Here is an 18,780-nt window from a genome sequence, read left to right as displayed (position 1 = left end):
GCCCCCTTCCCCCCCACCCCCCCCCCAAAAAAAAAAAGGTTAAAAAATATAAAGTTGTTCCAGCAAATTTGCTTGTAAATGGGTTCATTTTACTTGGGCATGCACTGAGATTGGTTTGACTGTTTTCTTGTTGTGGTGCTTTTTGGTTTTTTTTTTTCATGTTAAAGACTGGCTTCTAAAAAAAGATTTTTTGGCATGTGAAATACCTGAAACTCAGGTCAGTGTGGCCAAAAAGTATATGAGAAATGAGTATGAGTATGCATAACTGAAGAAAACACAGAAAAGCTGACGTCATTACCTTTCTCACCAGTTTCTGGCATCAGGCACTCTCTCCTTCCTTATACCATGCACCAGCCCTCAGAGAGTGCGTTTTGGATTTTTTTTTTTTCTCCTCAAGAATTGAGGGGAGAAGTTTAGCTAAATGCCACTTGAAAAGCTTTATACAGTGTGTTCAGCAGAGACACCGCAGAAAACCTGTATCAACTCCCCAAACCGTGGACAGCTGCAGAGACTGTACTTGGTTTGACCTTGCCGGTTGTAAAAAAGTTGAACTTTTTTTGGTTTTGGCAGTACCTACTTCCCAGAGTGAGTATTGTTTCTCGAGATGAAACTGTAACTACAAGCAAGTATTGATCTTATAGTAAGAGGTTTAAGTAGGTACTTAAATACCTTTAAAAAAATAATCGACTTTTTGTACAGCCTAGTTAAAGCTATTTAGGCTTTGGCTGCATACAACTATAACTCTGAATACGTGGAACAGGCCACCAATGACCATTTTTATACAGCCAGCAGTAAGCGACCCCCCGGGGCATTAACGCTTTGACCAGTCAGACGCTCCGCTTCGGACCAAGCACATGAAGAGCGGCTACCTCCCAGCTGCAGCAGAGATGAAGTGGGGGTAGAGGGGCGGGGCGGTCCACTGCGCACCCTCCGCCGCTGACGCGATCGTCAGGCGCCGCGGCGCTGATCAGCGGCCCTAGTCCTGGCTAGGCGCGGTGGGGCCTTGCAGTGACGGCAGGGGCCGCCCCGAGCTCCGCCCCTGCGCCGCGGCGGGGGAGCCGGACGGCGCTACGCGCTGGCCGCCTGCGGGAGCCGCTGCCGCCCACGCCCTGTGCCCGGCTCTGCCCCATGGCTTCTACGGCGGCGGGGCCCGGCGCCGCGCTGCCCCCGGCCGCGGCGCGCCGAGATTTCTACTGGCTGCGCTCCTTCATCGCCGGAGGTGGGTGCCCTCGACGGTCCTTTGCCCCGTCTCTGCGGGCCTGTCGCAGGCTGTGAGGGGCGGGCGAGCGAGCGAGCCGGGACGGTGGAGGTGACTTCCATGTCAATGGCCTTTTAGAGTGGCTGTCTAGCGTACCGTCATCTAGGGAAGCAGGCAGCTCTCTTTTCCTTTCCCCCCCGCTGTGTGCTAACGCGGGTCACTCGGTACACGCGAGAGGCTCGCACGTGTGCCTGACCTAGCGAAGAGCCCGGGTAGGTGCCTGCTGAGAATCCAAATCTCTGTTAGGGAACTGGGAGACATTCCTGTCCAGAAACGCTGGCGGCTGCTGGTGTGAGGAGCCAGGTGATGCGAAGCGGAGGTCAGCCTGGCACGCATGAACCCTCGTTACTGACCTCCCAGAGAAAAAGCCTGTGTGTTCTTCCTATAGGGAGCTATCCCGACTGCCTGTCTGCACGGCGGCAGAGGACGTGTATTTAAAGTTTTCATGTCAGGCTGTGCTCACTGTTGAGTCTGGCTTTGGGGGTAGCGCAGGGTACACAGCGCACACGTAGCCCGCCCCTTTGGGGAGAGCAGCCAGGGCTGTTTTCCGCAGGAGGGAAGGAAGGAGCCGGGCGAAAAACCCTTGGATCCCTTTGAGTGCTTCTGCTGCGGCTTCGCAGCTGGGAGATGATGACCCGGGGTTTTGTAATCGGGAGAAGTAGCTTATGCTTTTCTTGAAGGGGTTTGTGACACACTTCTTACAGAGGCTGTTTACTTGTCATCGGGGCTTCTTCCACTTCCTGAGTTTCTCCTTCCCTGTTCCATTTAAAGATACTTGTTTATGTGCTGACATAAAGAATTTTTGTTTCCCGTCAATTTTCTGTTTCCCCTCTTGGAAAGGTGTTGCAGGATGTTGTGCCAAAACAACTACTGCACCACTGGATCGAGTAAAGATTTTGCTGCAAGCTCATAACCACCATTACAAACATCTAGGTAAGATGGCTGCTGCATTCTAATGTTGGGGTTTCTGTGCAGTGTGTGTGGTTTGGGTATGTTTAATCAGCCATGTGGTTGATGAAAAAAATGATGCTAATCAGATAGGGTTGGATTTGTCTGGTCAGTTGCAGTTAGCATTCAAAAAAGCACTGTGCAAGTAAGTTCTGATACTGATTGATGTGTTGGAGATTGAGAGGTCAGAACAATCCTCCGTAACGCCTGTAACATCCAGGCTTGGTCTTCCCCCTCTCTGAAGCCAGCAGGAGATTGGTAATTACAGGTCCAAAGCTTGGATGATTTTTGTCAAAACTGTCCCTGCTGGTAACTGCTGCAGCTTGCAACAACAATTGCCAGTTCCTGGGGGCTGTGGGACACCCATCCTTTGCAGAGCTTGGTAGCCCTCACAGGGACTGGTGGTTGCATGACAGTGACAACCAAATCCTGCAAGATTCATGTGCGCTTATGCTTGCAAGCAGCAAAGAGGCTGATGTGAGTTGAAGGTAGAAGTGGATTTGTGAATGGTGTGAGGTGCAGGTGATCTGCATTCGGCTCTTGTGTTGCATCGTGGTGAGAGAATAAACTCAGTTGTCAGCTTGCTCAGAACCTTTCTGTGTGGGCTGTAACAGTGCCCTCTTGTGCATAGTACCGACAGTATTCTGTGTCATGTGTCATTGATATACATCATAACTTACATTCTGAAATCTAGGTGTCTTACAGTTGTCAAGAATGAAACGAGTTGGTTAATTTTACATGCAGGGTAGGCACTAATTTTTTGGTTAAAGACTAGAAACTAAAACATGAAACAATATTAAATGACTATGCATTCACTTCACTGTACCAAAAAGGGAAACACAAGTAATGTGGTATTTCAGTAGCAGTCACATAAGTGTGCATCCAAACCTGCAGTCTGTGAACTTTATACTGAAGTAATTGGTTTGACTGATGTTGTAAATCCTTATTTTCTGTTTAGAATAGAATAGAATTAACCAGGTTGGGAAAGACCTTAGAGTCATAGAATCAACAAGGTTGGAAAGTCCAACCTGTCACCCAAGACCTCATGCCTACTAGACCATGGCACCAAGTGCCATGTCCAGTCCCCTCTTGAACACCTCCAGGGACAGCGACTCCACCACCTCCCTGGGCAGCCCATTCCAATGGCTAACAACTCTCTCAGTGGAGAACTTTCTCCTCACCTCGAGCCTAAACATTTCCTGGTGCAGCTTGAGACTGTGTCCTCTAAAGCGAGATCATCAAGTCCAACCTATCACCCAACACCATCTTATCAACTAAACCGTAGCACCAAGTGCGTCATCCAGTCTCCTCTTAAACACTTTGAGTGATGGTGACTCCACCACCTCCCCGGGCAGCCCATTCTGACGGCCAGTCACTCTTTCTATGAAGAACTGCTTCCTACCATCCAGCCTAAACCTCCCCCGGTGCAGCTTGAGACTGTGTCCTCTTGTTCTGGTGCTGGTTGCCTGGGAGAAGAGACCAACCCCCCACCTGGCTACAACCTCCCTTCAGGTAGTTGTAGACAGCAAGAAGGTCTCCTGTGAGCCTCCTCTTCTCCAGGCTAAGCAACCCCAGCTCCCTCATAGGGCTTGTGCTCCAAGCCCCCCACCAGCTTTGTTGCCCTTCTCTGGACACTTTTCAGCAAGTCAACATCTTTCCTAAACTGAAGGGCCCAGAACTGGACACAGTACTCAAGGTGTGGCCTATCCAGTTTGCTTTGCCCTGTGCCATAATTGAGAAGTAAAATCTTACGTTCTTTGCTATTTAGGTGTTAGATGTGATGCTGACTATTTGAAATGTCTGACTTGAATGCATATCCTTGTTACATGTAGTCAAAAAAGAAAGTTAATATGAATGAGATACCTGTAGGTGCAGAGACAAGGTGGATTCATTTGTTGAAGTCCTCACTAAATGGTTTCACTGCCATTGCTCTGTAGAGTTGGTGCCCCTTGGTTCTCAGATCCTGTGTTTTAAGAAATACGAGCAGTAAGTCAGCATTGCAGTGTTGAGAGAAAGTCTGATCATGGCATAAGTGTTTTCTGAGACTTGTGATAAGCAAGGCATCTAAAAAATGCATAGAATATTGTATTCTAAGAACCCTGGAACACAATTTTTTATTTAAACTTCAAATGAAAATTTGCCAGCTACTTTTCTTTTTTCTGTCTGAAAATAAATGTCTAAGCCTTTTTCATGTTCAGCCATTAAGTAGTTGCTTGTGAATGAAAGCTGTTTAACTCTTAGAGTTTATTCCTTTAAAAAAGGTGATTTGATAGCAATTGTGCATAACTAATATGTTTATAATAGAGCTGTAGGTTTTGCCCAAATTGTGTGACCCTGCATTGTTTCCCATCTATTTAAAAGGAATAGGATTGCTTCTTGTTGCAACAGCTGTGGGGCAGGAAGTGTGAGATGTTTAAGTTGTAAGGAATGAGAGTCTTAAACTTGTTTGCTGCACTTCTCAGTGACAGCATCCAGTCCGTAATTTAGTATGCAGATTGCTGCATGCAATTGTTTGTTGATTGTTCTCTCATGGTTTAAGTATCGACTTTTTAATTGACTGAATTGCAACTCAGTTGTTTTCCTTCCTTCCATCGCTGGGATTAGCTTCTGTGGGTGGATAGTATCACTTGCAATAGGCTTACCTGCAGCCTGGGCAAGTCCTGGGGCCTCAAGGTGTGAGTTTAGAAAGAGGTTCAGATCTGGGAAGTGAGAAAGCTGATAAAACTTAACCTTAAACCTCCTCCTCCTTAGTAATGTTTGTGCATTGAAAGTGGATTTTCCACTCTCTGTACCTTCATGATCAACATGATCTGGCCTTAGTTCTGTGCATCCTTTCTTATTGTCAGTAATATTTGTTTGATTTTTTTTTTTTCTTTTTCCTCTCCTCAGTGTAATTTTTGAACACTTCTTTTTGTGTTGCTGGCAGGAGTCTTTTCTACATTGTGTGCTGTCCCCAGAAAAGAAGGTTACCTTGGCCTATATAAAGGAAATGGGGCAATGATGATTAGAATCTTTCCATATGGCGCAATTCAGTTTATGGCATTTGACCAGTATAAAAAGGTAGTTACATTTATTTTGTTTTCCTTTCTTATTTTCATTTTTTTTTGTCTCCAGTGACTACACGGTCTTTAAATGAGCAAAACTTAACACTGAAACTTCTGTTGTTAATTAAGCTGCATGTCTTTTTGAAGGTTGTTTATTTGTGTCTGAATCTACTAATGTAAAAATGTCAGGGCAACAGTGAAACTATTTACAATGTTGCTTAAGAAAAATTCCCACTGATTTTTGTATCTTTGTTGTGAATAGCACATTTTTTAATGAAAGGAAAAGGTAATCTAAAACCTGCTGCTATTTGTAATGCTTTAAGGTAGCCTTTTGTGAATAATGTAAAATGAAACCTCATTATTGTATTTTGCTGTGATTCTCAGTACTTGATGGATGGAATAACTTAAACATGAAAGTCTATCTAGATAGGATTGTTACTTGACCTGACTGTTTCAGGCTCTAGATAAAAATGACCTGGCAGAGAAAATGCTCATTTCAGTGTCCCATAGGATTTGTGGATTCCCCTCTGTTCTCATGCATTTCTCTTTCACAATAAATTCCTGCAATGTCCATGGGAGGTCAGTTTTTAGCATTAACGTGATTTTACACATTGCTTATGTGCTAGCAATGGGGAATCTCGTGTTTGAAAGGTCAGAGTTAGTGCCCAGTGAAGTAAATTGCATGATCTTTACAGGAGACAGTGAGACTGAAGTTGTGATTCCCTTCCCTAAAGAGCAAGTTTCAGAACGCCGATACAAAGAAGTATCTGTAATGAGTTTCATATGTTCTTTTTTGTGCTGTAATCGTAAATGCTATTGACAATCATAAATGCTATTGACCTATGCTTGTTTTATGCTATGTTTAATGAAAGACTGCATGCCGTGCTTTATAATGAAATTATCAATCTGCAGGTTTCAAGAAAGTATTTGCTGTCATAGCAGGTTTTTCAACCCATTAATTGAGAATAAACACACCGAGGTTTTGCAGGAGTGTACAAAGGACAAAACATTCTTAAGGAAGATATTAAATTATCTTCTTTACAGAAGAAACTACTTCTTAACTAGTCTTAGATATTTGATAAAGCCCGGAAACAAGTTCCTAACTTCCTTTCAGGACATAATGTAACTTAAGAAGTTCTTGCTCTCAAGTGCTTGTCAGATTTCTATGATTTTTTTTTAATCCACCTAGAATATTAAGCATATCTTTGTAAGAGAACATTTCACATGCTGTGCATGGAATGAAAAGTCTACTCAGATACCACTTTTCAACTTTGCCCAGTGTCCTTTGCTCTCTATCATGCAACAGGGATAGTATTCAGTTTGCTTTGTTTGGCACACATTAAAGATAACTAAATAAAGATCTAGTTTCTGGAGTAAACAGTACAAATATTTTCAACTAATTGTACAAGTACATTCAACTAATTGTTCTGCCTTGTGGAATTTTAGCACGAAATCTGTAGCAGCAGCAATATTCAGAAAACTCCTCTAACAGCAAATAAGTGCTCTGTTTTGAATTTGTAGCATGGTAGACTTCTTGGAAGCAGCTACAGAGTTTGCATGAATGCACTAGTAGACCCGTGATGTACTGCCCTGTGTTTGCTAATGCACTGTTGCAAATGTTCCCTTTTTTGTAGGTAATAAAGAAGCAGCTTGGGATTTCAGGGCACGTGCATCGATTAATGGCTGGATCTATGGCAGGTATGTTCTTGTACTCCAATTGTAGACATTCCTTTTGCTGAAAAGTTAGTATTTATTTAGAGGGTGATTTGACATATTTTCAGGTCAAACTGTTTCAAATTTGTATTAGGAAGAAATACTAGTAGTTAATGTGATAAATAGTTGCCTAACTGAAAACTGTATTCTATAAAATGTATTTTTTCAGGCACTGTATTCAGTGTGCTCTAAAGGACAGCTTTTAGTGTTTGTTATATATGTTAATAAATGAAAAAAGTCCAATCTCATCAAGATGAAGTGTACAGATGCAGTTTTTAGTGTGGTTTGCTCCTCAGCGTGTCTGCCATTGCTACTAGGTTGAATATAAACCTGTAGGAAGAGAACTGCACCTCCTGAAATTGATGGATTCTTTGGATTTGCAAGAAATGCCTGTGCTTGCGACAGCTAATGCAGGATTGTCATGATACTCTTTACATCATATGTGTAAATGTTAAAACCATAATTTATTAGTGCAATAGCAGTGGAAAAACCCATTTGTTAACTGCCTGTATATAATATGATTATACATTTCTATTTTCCTCTTGCTAGTCATTCAGCCAAAAGTAGCTAAGAAAAAACAGGGAAAGGTAAGTAATAGTGGACTGAATTTGAGGTGGTTCTTCATGTGTCCTTACTTTGTAAAACAGGCTTAATACTGTATAGTGGCAGTCCTTATAGTTGTGACATGAGGGTATGTAACTTCTTTTGGAATAAAAATACTGGGATTTGTGTAAATGCTACCTTTAGTTAAACTAGGAGGACCTCATGGAAGTATTTTGGCTTTACATGTCATCAGAGGGAATGGAGTAAGAATTAAATGGAAAAAAGTCAAGATCCTAAAAAACCCACAAAGCTTATTTGGCAAGGCACATTCTAGAACTTGGCTGGCTTGCTATGTTTTTTGGTGGTGATTTCCCCCCCCCCCCCATCATGTGTGTGTTGCTTTTGTTTTCCTCCCCCTGGTTTTAACTGTTCTAAAGAACAGTGTTTTTTTTTTTTTTTTTTAATTATATTTTTCCCCAAAGGCTTATTATTGGCTTTTTCAGGAGCCTTGTCACAGACCTGGAGCCTGACTTGAGGCACTGTGAAAATACTGAATAGTCAGCTTAACTGTGTCAGAGTTGACCACGCTGGAATTCCTTGTGCAGATAAATTAATAGCATCTGACATTGTTTTATGCACCTTACTGGTTAGATGGGTTTTGTGTGGTTAGAGTCAACAGACCTGAGTCACCTTCAAGGTGGTGGCAAACATTGTAACTGATAAACAGGATTGAAAGTACATCTATAGGGAAGAAAAAGGCTATGAGGATGGGGGTAGTGAAGTGAGAGAAGAGAAAAAACTATTGTAATGCATATATTTAAGGAGGCCAAGTTGAAGTTATTGTGGAAACTTTAACTCTGAATTTCCTGAGTCTTGTGTGATTCAAATTTCAGCTGTAACACCTCATTAACAGATAAATGGTGTCTAACTTTGTAAGCTAAGACAGAGCTGGGGAGAAGATAGAGAAACCTTAGTTTAGTAGGATTTAGGAAACAAAACGATCAAATAACACTTATATCCAATATTCTAGTTTTCCATCTGAAAAATCTGAATTAAACTGCAGAAATGTGTATTTCTTTCCCTGCACTTAATTTAAAACCAAAATGCTATCTAGAATAAACTCAAATTCCATGCAGCTAATACAGAAAACATGTTTTGTTGTTGTGTCCCCCCCCCCCCCCTTATAACTTTCCGTCAAAGCAATTGGAAACTAGTACTGTTTTAAATAGTGTGTCAATAACAGCTATTTGAGTCAAGGTATTAAAAAGAATCTGTGCTGTTTCTTTCTGGATGGTCTAAAGAAATAATTCTATATTGGAGGCCTAGCAATATTAGGACTTGTAAATTAGTTCTTTAGTCTGACTGATAAATATACTTTATCATCAACTATTTCTCTGTAGTTCCTGAAGTTTTGTTTTGCTCAAAAGGTGCTTCCTTGATAAATTAGTTTTCATACTAGTTAGTGAGCATATCTTCTACAGTTCAAGGCTGTGACTTATGCTTGTAATTTTTTGAACTCTATCTATCGCTGAATTGTGGTAATACATAATATGGTCTATGTACTTACGGGTAAAGTACAAGGACCATGATGCAGATATAAAAATGCTTATCAGATGCTTGCAGTATGCAGTATCTTTGTAAATGTATTTCACTTCACTCTTGCTACAGATTTTGTAGAATTTTTATTTTCTAAGACAATTACTAAGAATGGGGGAATAGTAGTGAAATTGGGAGACAGAGAAATCCTTATTTTTAACTCCCAAAGCCTAGGAAGCAAGTCAAGGGCATTCTAATTCCTGCGTCATTGACACTAAATCTTAGTAAAGGTCTGTGTAACCCAGTATCTTGTCCAGAAGAGTGGTCACAGGTGCTTGAGGACAATGTGGTAAGTGAAGAATGGTCTTTCCATGACTTTCTTGACTTATTATGAGCCAGCATTTGCAATGAAAGTCTGCTGGTTTTGAAGAAGTGGTACCATAAAGAAAGGAGGAGCTACCTTGCCCTACTACGATTATTTCAGACACTAGAAATAGTTCCTGTTTAACCAGCCATGGGAGAGACTTTGTGTGACCACTTTGCTTCCTCAAAACGGGGAATCAGCCTTAAGATGCCATGGTCTGAATTCTGGCAACTCATTTAGAGTAGAGATGAGATGTGCAGTTTTGTAGACTTCACAGCAATGACTGTGTCCCAAAGCTGGCCAACATTCCTCCCAGACAGGACAGTCTGAGCCCCAGAAGAAATCTTGATCCCTCATATATACATTTCACTTATATTCGTAATAAGCACTAGCATGCCTCTCAGTTGCTTCAAGAAAAATGGTTTTTGTGGCTGATGTTAGAAACAGCATTTTTATTTTGAATTCATGGCTAATGGATTTTGACAATAAGAATGCAAAAAACCCCAACCAAACAACCCCCCGAAAACAGTTCCTATTTAAATCCTTATTACTGTTGGTGGGTTTTGTTGTGGTGGTTTTGTTGTTTGTTTTTTTTTTTTTTCTTTTTTTCCCCACCTGTAGTATTTCTGGACTGTGTTCACTAGGTGGTGCATTCAAGCTTTTGGCTGGTCTGCTTGCTAGGTTTTGTTCAGAGGATATTCTTGGATACATACCAGTGCATGACTGGAAAGAGAAGGGGAATAAAGTTGTCTGTTTTCTGAAGTAGGATGACTTTCCTGTGAACTTTTAATTGCTATAAAAACCTTTTTTCTCTTTTTATTATTTTTTTTTTTTTTAACTCCTCAAATTCCTCCATTTTACAATTTTTCTGGACATCTCAGGCAGTCCATTAGAAAAAGGCTGTAGTCTGAGGGATTGCCATTAACAGTGGAAACTATCCTAAAATTACTTTGGTGTTTTGCAGCTTCCAACTTTTGAACCCTATGGGTGAAACAAGAGAAATGAACTGCAGATGTCTGCTTTTTGTTCAGAGGAAGCATCCAAAAACCTGAGATGTTTTCGTCTTCTGAAATAAATTACTGGTCAATAATCCAGAAAACCATAAACTTTACTCTCATTTGATAGCAAAAAAGCTAATGCTAGTCAACTAGCTCACATAGTGTTTTGTTTTTCTGGTATGTTTTTTCCTTTAATCCCCATCTAATCCTGATACCTTCTGTCAGATTATTCAGTTTACTAAAGTTGATGCCACTCTAGGCATGAAGAGGCTGTTTGCTGGAGGAGTTTTGTTTTAGCTTTGTCTTTCATTTGGTTGTTTTTTTTTTCCCTTTCTGATTTTTCTTTTGCCCTTGTGGAATGGAGGGGGGATCATACACCTACAAAAGGAGATATCATTAAGAGACTATTAAAACTTTAGAGGAAATAGCTATTTCCTAACAGCATAAGGAGTGTGCTCATCTTTTATAGGACCCATGCGTAAGGTGATCTTTAGCTAAATCATAGCAGCTGCTAGAAAACAATATCAATCACCAAGATATTTGCTTTCTTTTTCTCCTTTTCCCAATGTGTGTACTTTTTTGTGATAGTGGCATACCACCAGAAAATTGTTTCTGTTTTTAGCAAACAGTTTTAACTATTTCCTCCAAATAATTTGTCAGCAGTTGAGTTGTTTGCCTCAAAAACTAGTAATAGGAAGGAATTGTTTGTTCAGGTAACTGTTACAGGAGCTGTTTTCTGTGGTGGTCTGTTTCCAAAGTTGGTCATCATCTAATCAGTTTTGAAGCAGTTCATAACTGGATGAATACTGATTTATTTTTTAAGTATTTTAGGGGGCAAATACTTTCTTGGACTTTTCAATCAGAAGTACTGGTATAAAATGAACTATTAAAATGCAATAGTGCAATGCAGTTAAGTAGTCTTTTTTTGGTATGATCCTGACTTTATTTCACATGTAATTAGAATGTGTGCAGCATTTTCAGATGCACTAGATAGATAGTTCTATGTATATCCAGTAACCACATCAGATACTGACACAAACTTTTTGAAATTAAACAGATAAATTTGGTGGTTTGATTTTTATTTTTGAAGATAAGTTAGGATAGGTTTCATGGTTGCAATCCAGTAAAGCTGTTGCGCTTGACTAGCCTGATGCTTATGAGTCATGGACTTAACTTAGATAGTTCCCATGAAGCCAGCTAGACCCATAAATCTCTGGAAAACCAAAGCCTAGGTGTGCAGCTTCAGTGAACACCAAGTATAAACATAAATCCTTTGTGTGTTGCTGAAGGTAGTGTTCCTATTTGCTGATTATAAATGATTTTAAGTGTTTCTCTAACAAAATAATTTGTATATGCTATTATATTCACTGCCACAAAAGGAAAATCTAACTTTCAGAATTCTAAAGTCAGGTAAGGTGTAGGTGAGTTTTGTTTTGCTTGTTTTGTTTTTGTTTTCAATAAAGGTATTACAGCAGTGATTTGTACTTACCCTCTTGATATGGTTAGAGTTCGTCTGGCGTTCCAAGTAAAAGGGGAACACAAGTACATGGGAATTATCCATGCATTCAAGATGATTTACACAAAGGTATTTTTTCTTTTAATCTTCAGTCATGCCAAAGCAAAATATGCTCTTTAAAGAATGTTGCACTGCATTGAAAATAGTGGCTTGGTGGAAAATAACAGGACTTCATTGTGTGCACAGGAAATTTTTTTAGTGTAAAACAAATTATCTGGATGCTTCTTTCTGCTTAGGCTGCTATGATGTAGCTAAGACTCATGAGTGGAAATACAAAACTATCAGAGTGTTGTTGCTTTTCAAGAATAAAAAACATTTGGGGAGGAGGGATATGCATAATGTCTCCCAGATTATGATATTAGATGTAGATTTTTCTCCTTTGTTTTAATTTCTCTCACATGGAGCCAGACAGTTGTCCCCTCAATTCTTCAGGCACAAGGAATGAAGCTAGATGTTTGGTCCTTGGTGCTAAATTATGCTAGTCAGATTGTTGTCATGTGAATCTGTATGAACAGTCCTATAACATTTGTTATATTTCTTGCCACTAACATACTTGTGTTTTTCTTTCAAAGGAAGGTGGTTTTAGTGGGTTCTACAGAGGGTTGATGCCAACTGTTGTAGGAATGGCACCATATGCAGGTGAGTTAAAAACAGAACACGGTAGTACTTCAGCAGTTAATGTGCACTACTAAATGCACATAATATATTTGCACAACTAATTAGCTTCTGTTAAAATCAAGGATTCATTTTTTTTACTGAACGGAGAGGGGAAGTCAATAGGAACAATTGCAGTTCTTAACTCTTAATCTAGAATTGATCCGTGTGCAAAAGCATTTCAACAGGCAAAGCCTAGCTTTTCTGAAACTTGGAGCTGAGAGGAGGAGATGTAAAGTAGTGGTGCTTTCTATTTTGCTTCTCAGCTTTCTCACAAAAAAGCCTGAAGGATGTTTCTCTCAAAACAGGTAGATCCATGAGACAGCAGAGGCCACTCTAGATGGAGACTTAAAGCCTCTGTATTGGCTTCATCTCCTGGTAATTTATATAAATAATTACACAGGCTAAAGTAGTGGTGATGGGGGATGGAGGAACATCTGGATTACTCAGCTAACCTACATTTATTTAAAAGATGTTCTCCAGTTAAAAAGATTGTAGAAGTTACTCTAAACAGCAATCCCATTTAAAGCATTCTTTTAATGTTAATTATAAAGGCTAATAGATTGGACAGAATTTACTGTAGAAGTTGAAATACAATTTGTCTTTCTCTGTAAGACAACCTTCTAAAAGAATTGGAAAGTAATTTCATTTTGTAGTGACATCTTTTTGTTTATGATGATGATGCTTTGACAAATTGTTTTTTTTTATGAAAGTACATAAAATTAATTTTCCTTTTAGGTTTTTCATTTTTTACCTTTGGTACCTTAAAGAGCATTGGACTTGCTCAAGCACCTAACTTACTTGGACGGCCTTCATTAGATAATCCTGATGTCTTAGTTTTGAAAACACATGTAAATCTGCTGTGTGGTGGCATAGCTGGAGCAATAGCTCAGACGATATCGTAAGTTTTGGGTATTGTTTGTGGTTTGTTTCTTTTCTATGTAGCTTCATTCTAAAGAAACTTTTATCTGAGAATATGATTTTCTGTAAGTCTAGTTTTTAGTAAGGTTTTTTAAATCAGGTTAATCAGACTGGAATTCAGTCATCTCCTATTGATTCATTTACTAAATATTTATTTAATCTTCAGAGTCTTTTAAAGATAGATGCATTGGGTCAATTAAATTTTGACAAATCTGCTAAAATCAGTTGGAATCTTGTTTGGTAAGCTTTGAAATTTTGATTTTGAACATAATTTGCAGGATTTTGTTCAATTTATCTTAAAACAAAGTAACCTGTGAAGCCATATTTAAAAAAAAAAAAGTGGGTGGTGGTGGTGGAAACCCCAAGTCTTAGATAGCTCAATCTGATCAAGTTGAGGATGCCCCTGCTTACTGCAGGTGGGTCTGGGCTAGATGACCTTTGGAGGTTCCTTCCAACCCAGATCATTCTGTGATATTGTATTTGGTGTTAATTATTACTTTGCCTACTTTCTCTGTTCTCATTGTACCTTTGTCATATTTTTTCTGTCCACAAAATACATTCATGAACTTATGGCATTGATTTTTTTCTTTTTCCCCACCAAATCATTGTGTTGCAAATATAATTTTCTACTAATCCTTAAACTGTTAATTTTATTTTTGATTCTTCTCCCTCCAGTGCTTTACAGACAGTCTTATACTCTCATCTGATCTTCTGTGTCTTCCTTAGTTGTTACAAATGGAACATCTATTAAGATATGCTGGTTTTAGTTGTATAGAGTGAATCTCCCTGTTTTGGAGGGCTTTCAGCTCTCCTGAGCTGGATTCTGGACTCATTGAAAAAGGAGCTTGGGTGGACATGGACTACTTTGTACTCTTTTGTAAGCAATATTCATATAGTCATTACACATCTGGTTGAACTGCTGTTCAAATATCTCCCCTATAGATATCCCCTTGATGTAACTCGTAGGCGAATGCAGTTAGGAGCAGTTCTCCCAGACTCTGAAAAGTGCCTGTAAGTATTTTTCTTTTCATCTGTGGTAACTGAGTTCTTAGATATTTGAGCAAAGTTAAACTCTTAAAGGAAACAAACCCAACCAACCACCACCACCAAAACCCCAGCAAAACAAAAAATATCAACAAACCCAAACCAACCAACCAAAAAAACCAACCCCAAGCTACTATGTTGATGGTTTCTTCATTCTTTTAATAAGTAAGTTTCCACAAAGTCAAAAGCTGCCACTATCACTTGGGTTTAAAACAAATAATTTCAACCACAATGTCACTTTGGTTACTAATACTGTATTAGTGACATGGGGATTTTTGTATTTTGACTCAGCTTGTGATGTCTGTCTTCAGTATCAGCAGGCTCTGTGAGAGAGACTGCATGTTTCTACTGAAATGAAATGTTTCAAAGAGCTTTTTGTGTAGAATGTGTTCCATAAAATTACTCTGCATAATACTGCCTTAATTGACTTTTCTTGCATTTACAGTACTGTCCCACACCCCTAGTTGGGATTCCTCCACTAGGAGTGGAAGTATTAGAATATCCTTGAAGTCATAGTGTTAAATCAGCTCCCATCTTGAAAAGCTTACTTAATTTCAGATTCTCTGAACCATATTCAGAACTAGGACAGTTTTGTCATGGTTAGTTAACATGTGGGGTTCTGTATGTCTGAATTCAGCATGGACCTCCTTTATAGTGAATTGTGTCTTACTAACAGTAGTCTGTCTTGATGACCTTTCAAAAACCACTTAGACTGTTTACAGTGAAAATTGCTGCTATTTTTCCTTAGCAGCCTTAAATTTTTGTTCTGGTATGTGTTTTTTCTTGCCTTTTTTCCACTCCAAATACATCTGAAATAAAAATGTGTTAATTCTTCTTGAAGTTTTACTTTTTGCATTTGTGGGAAATACTTTTACATTAGGCTCCCCAATTTAGCAATGTTACTGTGATTGTGTTTGGAGACAGCTGTACCTTGATGGAGAGTAAACATTTGTCTTTAGAGGATGAGAGGATAAAATGAGTAGGAAATCTTGAAGGTTTGGGGCACATACAAGATGTTTTCAAAGGTCTGCCTCTTTAATGATCAAGTGCTCAAAGAAAGAACAGAATACAAGCCAACATACTGATCTATAATACAAGAAGTGTGTGCTACGTTGTTTCTGTTACTCTGTATTACATTTGTAAGAAAAATTGATGCTTCTCAACTCCTTCCAGTCAGATAGGTAAAAATATGCATAACTGTTCTGGTGTAAAATGTCTTAATATGTGTTCTAGGGCAGATATTTCCAGAGTGAAACTTTGTTAGTTGGGATTGCACTGTCCATTTCTCAATTCTAACTCCTTGTGCCCAAATTTCTTGGGGAAGGGCTGTAATGCTTTGCTATATGGAGTCCCATGGGGTTTTCTTAAGAATGAAGTAAAACAAGTGTCTTGTATGTAAATAAAGTTATTTTAATTATTGAGTATGTGTATCCAATAATGATTTGAGTTCTTATTTTTCCAGTACAATGGTGCAGACACTGAAATACGTGTATCAGCAACATGGAATACGAAGAGGATTATACCGTGGTTTATCTCTGAATTATATTCGCTGTATACCTTCCCAGGCTGTGGCTTTTACCACATATGAACTTATGAAACAATTCTTGCACCTCAACTAATTTTTTATTTAAGGCCTTCCCTGTAAAATACACTATCAGTCCTCAGATTATATTGGTGAGTTAATTACTTGAAGTTTAAGAAAAAAGCTATCTGTTACTGTGGAACTGCTGCTTACGTTTTTATCTGCCAAAATGAGGTTAATTCCCTCAAGTCATACCAAGAGACAGATCAAAATAAACATTACAAGCTATAAACTCTTTTGTACTTTATCTCATAGGCTTCATTGGGTTAATGTTAAGAATGGCACAGTTTTAAAATCACACTCACATTTTATACGGGTTTCAAGCTGTTAGTTACTGAGCTTATCACCATGACAGGAGTTACACAGGCGGCTATATTGCTTTTTAAGGTAGTAGTTAGACATCTGTTTTTCTTTAAAAATTAAATTGAATAAATGGATTTGAACAAAATGCAATTATTTTCATATTCAAATACATGCCAGCTCTGTAGAAGCTAAACCCAGCAGACTACAGCTTAAGCATCTTTTAATTATTTTTTCTTTTTTTTTACAAGTTTGCTGTTTATAAGAGCAGTGCCTATATTTTCAGATTGGTACACATGAAAGTCTCTTTAGGCATTTCAATATGAAATGACAATATCCATTTAACTTCATTAGAAGTCTTGCAATCTGGAAACTGGCTTGGCATACGTTCTATTCTAAAATGGAATTACACAAATAAAATAGGGGAAACTTTTCCAGGGACAAGTGCTAAAAGAGGTCTCCTTAAGGAAATTAATATGGGCCTAGTCTTAGAAGGTACTTCTGTACCTTATTCTGTGCAGCTGAATGTTCTCAACCCACTTTATTGAAGGCTGTGTATTTTATGTACTTTACAGAACTAGCTCATGTGAACAGGTTTGTGCCTACCTTAAAACAGTGACAAGTAAGACTGCATGCTGCTGCGTTTACTTATTTAAGCATATGGACTGTATTCAACATCTCATGCAAGAGAAGAAAGTGAAGATTGTATTGGAGTCTGTACATGTACTGTTTCTGAAGTATGGTATGCAATAGACTATTACGGTTCTCTTTGCAGAGGGAATTATTTTCCAGACTTGTTTATACATGATTTGCATTGGCACTCTTGATTTTAATCACTTGATTTCAGGAAACCTGTAAAGCATTTACTTTGATGTAAGTTATTTATTTATTATTAATATCTCAGCAGTGTCTTTTAAGAATTGGTAATGGTTAAGTGGTGGATGGTGAGAGCCGTTTGCTTTTTGACAGATTTGACAAACTGGATTTTGAGTTCTAACAACTTCTGTGGCTCAGTTTTATTTTCCCTTCCAGTTTCTTGAAAGTGTATTACTTGGATATATAACAATGTAGCTATGGACAAAGAATGAAATGTATTTGAATTTATTTTATTAAAATTTTTTGAACTAACTTACTTGTGTGATTTGTGACGTGCTGCAGCTGGAAATAATTTGTGTTTCTGGAATTATCTATGCATAATACTGTAATTCTTAATTAAGAGACAACAAATAAGATTTTTAATCTGATCTTTAGTTTCAGTGAAAGAAAATTGCCCAATATCACAGTAAACTTTTAAAGTCCTTGCAGCAGAGCTAAACTCACTATTAAAAAGAGATATGTGCCTTTTTTTTTCCCCCTCTCTATTTGCACCTTTGGGTGCTGTTTGGTATTTTGCCTCATCCAGGATAGATGGGCTTGATATGGTGCTTCCAGTGATCTGATGAAAGGTTAACCCACCAAAAGAAATGGATGGATTTTATTGGTGTCATTTAACTGAACCAGCTCACACTTGATAGATCTGATGTAAAATAAATTTAACCCGAAATTTACCTGTGAGAATAAACTTACCCATCATGGCAGCAGGCACGTATATATTACTGAGTCAGTTGCTGGAGAAAACACAACTCTTGAGTTCCTCTTGTAGATTTCCCTGGGTAAATCTGTGGGGAAAAAAAGTGAGCACTTTACCTACCTACACTTACAATCAGTTAACTCCCTGTTTGTCACAGGATGGGAAGGGACAAATTTTATTATCCAATGCAAATGTGTTTTACAATTCCTGAGTTTATATTGTTGAAACTTGGAGAAGGGAGCAGGGAAGTCATTGTACCTCTGTACTCTGCCCTGGTGTCACTGTGTCCAGTTCTGGGCCCCTCAGTTTAAGGAGGACATTGAAACACTTGAATGTGTCCAGAGAAGGGCAACAAGGCTGCTGAGAAGCCTTGAACACAAGCCCTATGAGGAGAGGCTGAGGGAGATGGGATTGTTTAGCCTGGAGAAGAGGAGGCTCAGGGGAGACCTCATTGCTCTCTACAACTACCTGAAGGGGGATTGTAGCCAGGAGGGAGTTGGTCTCTTCTCTCAGGCGACCAGCACCAGAATGAAAGGACACAGTATCAAGCTGCACCAGGGGAGGTTTAGGCTCGAGGTGAGGAGAAAGTTCTTCACAGAAAGAGTTGTTAGCCATTGGAATGGGCTGCCCAGGGAGGTGGTTGAGTCACCATCCCTGGAGGTGTTCAAAAAGGGATTGGACGTGGCACTTGAAGCCACCGTTTAGTAGTCATGAGGTGCTGGGTGATAGGTTGGACTTGATTATCTTTGAGGTCTCTTCCAACCTTGGTGTTGATACTGTGATAACACA

The 18,780-nt window shown here is 39.2% G+C and overlaps 1 protein-coding gene across 8 annotated transcripts; it reads left to right on the top strand.

Annotated features, from left to right (window-relative positions):
* Positions 1 to 1,050: 1,050 nt before the first annotated feature.
* On the top strand, positions 1,051 to 17,553 carry SLC25A16 (solute carrier family 25 member 16). Of its 8 annotated transcripts, none has more exons than XM_068140153.1 (9): positions 1,051 to 1,219; positions 2,099 to 2,191; positions 5,133 to 5,266; positions 6,885 to 6,948; positions 11,868 to 11,989; positions 12,493 to 12,559; positions 13,313 to 13,475; positions 14,438 to 14,506; positions 16,002 to 17,553. In XM_068140153.1, exons 1-9 carry the CDS (start codon positions 1,129 to 1,131, stop codon positions 16,156 to 16,158), a joined length of 960 nt encoding a protein of 319 aa, XP_067996254.1. In that variant the 5' UTR covers positions 1,051 to 1,128; the 3' UTR covers positions 16,159 to 17,553. The 8 variants fall into 8 exon arrangements, 7 of the variants coding, with proteins under 7 accessions (XP_067996254.1, XP_067996259.1, XP_067996253.1 ...); XR_010987560.1 differs by lacking the exon at positions 1,051 to 1,219 and having other exon boundaries at positions 1,671 to 2,191; positions 16,002 to 16,213; positions 16,997 to 17,553; XM_068140152.1 differs by lacking the exon at positions 1,051 to 1,219 and having other exon boundaries at positions 1,672 to 2,191.
* The last annotated feature ends 1,227 nt before the right edge of the window (positions 17,554 to 18,780 follow it).

Source organism: Melanerpes formicivorus, unplaced genomic scaffold (assembly GCF_026170545.1).
Source record: "Melanerpes formicivorus ecotype bairdi unplaced genomic scaffold, bMelFor1.0.p_v2 SCAF_6, whole genome shotgun sequence".
Lineage (NCBI taxonomy): Eukaryota > Metazoa > Chordata > Aves > Piciformes > Picidae > Melanerpes > Melanerpes formicivorus.
Note: the sequence above shows the minus strand (reverse complement) of the source record. Positions and strands in the feature narration are given on the sequence as shown.

Excerpts from the sequence above, each read along its gene's own strand:
- SLC25A16 (XM_068140152.1), top strand. The coding sequence starts at position 1,924 with ATGCTTTTCTTGAAGGGGTTTGTGACACACTTCTTACAGAGGCTGTTT. Across the intron at positions 6,949-11,867 it reads AATGGCTGGATCTATGGCAG|GTATTACAGCAGTGATTTGT; the intron begins GTATGTTCTTGT and ends TTTTCAATAAAG. Across the intron at positions 11,990-12,492 it reads TCAAGATGATTTACACAAAG|GAAGGTGGTTTTAGTGGGTT; the intron begins GTATTTTTTCTT and ends TTTCTTTCAAAG.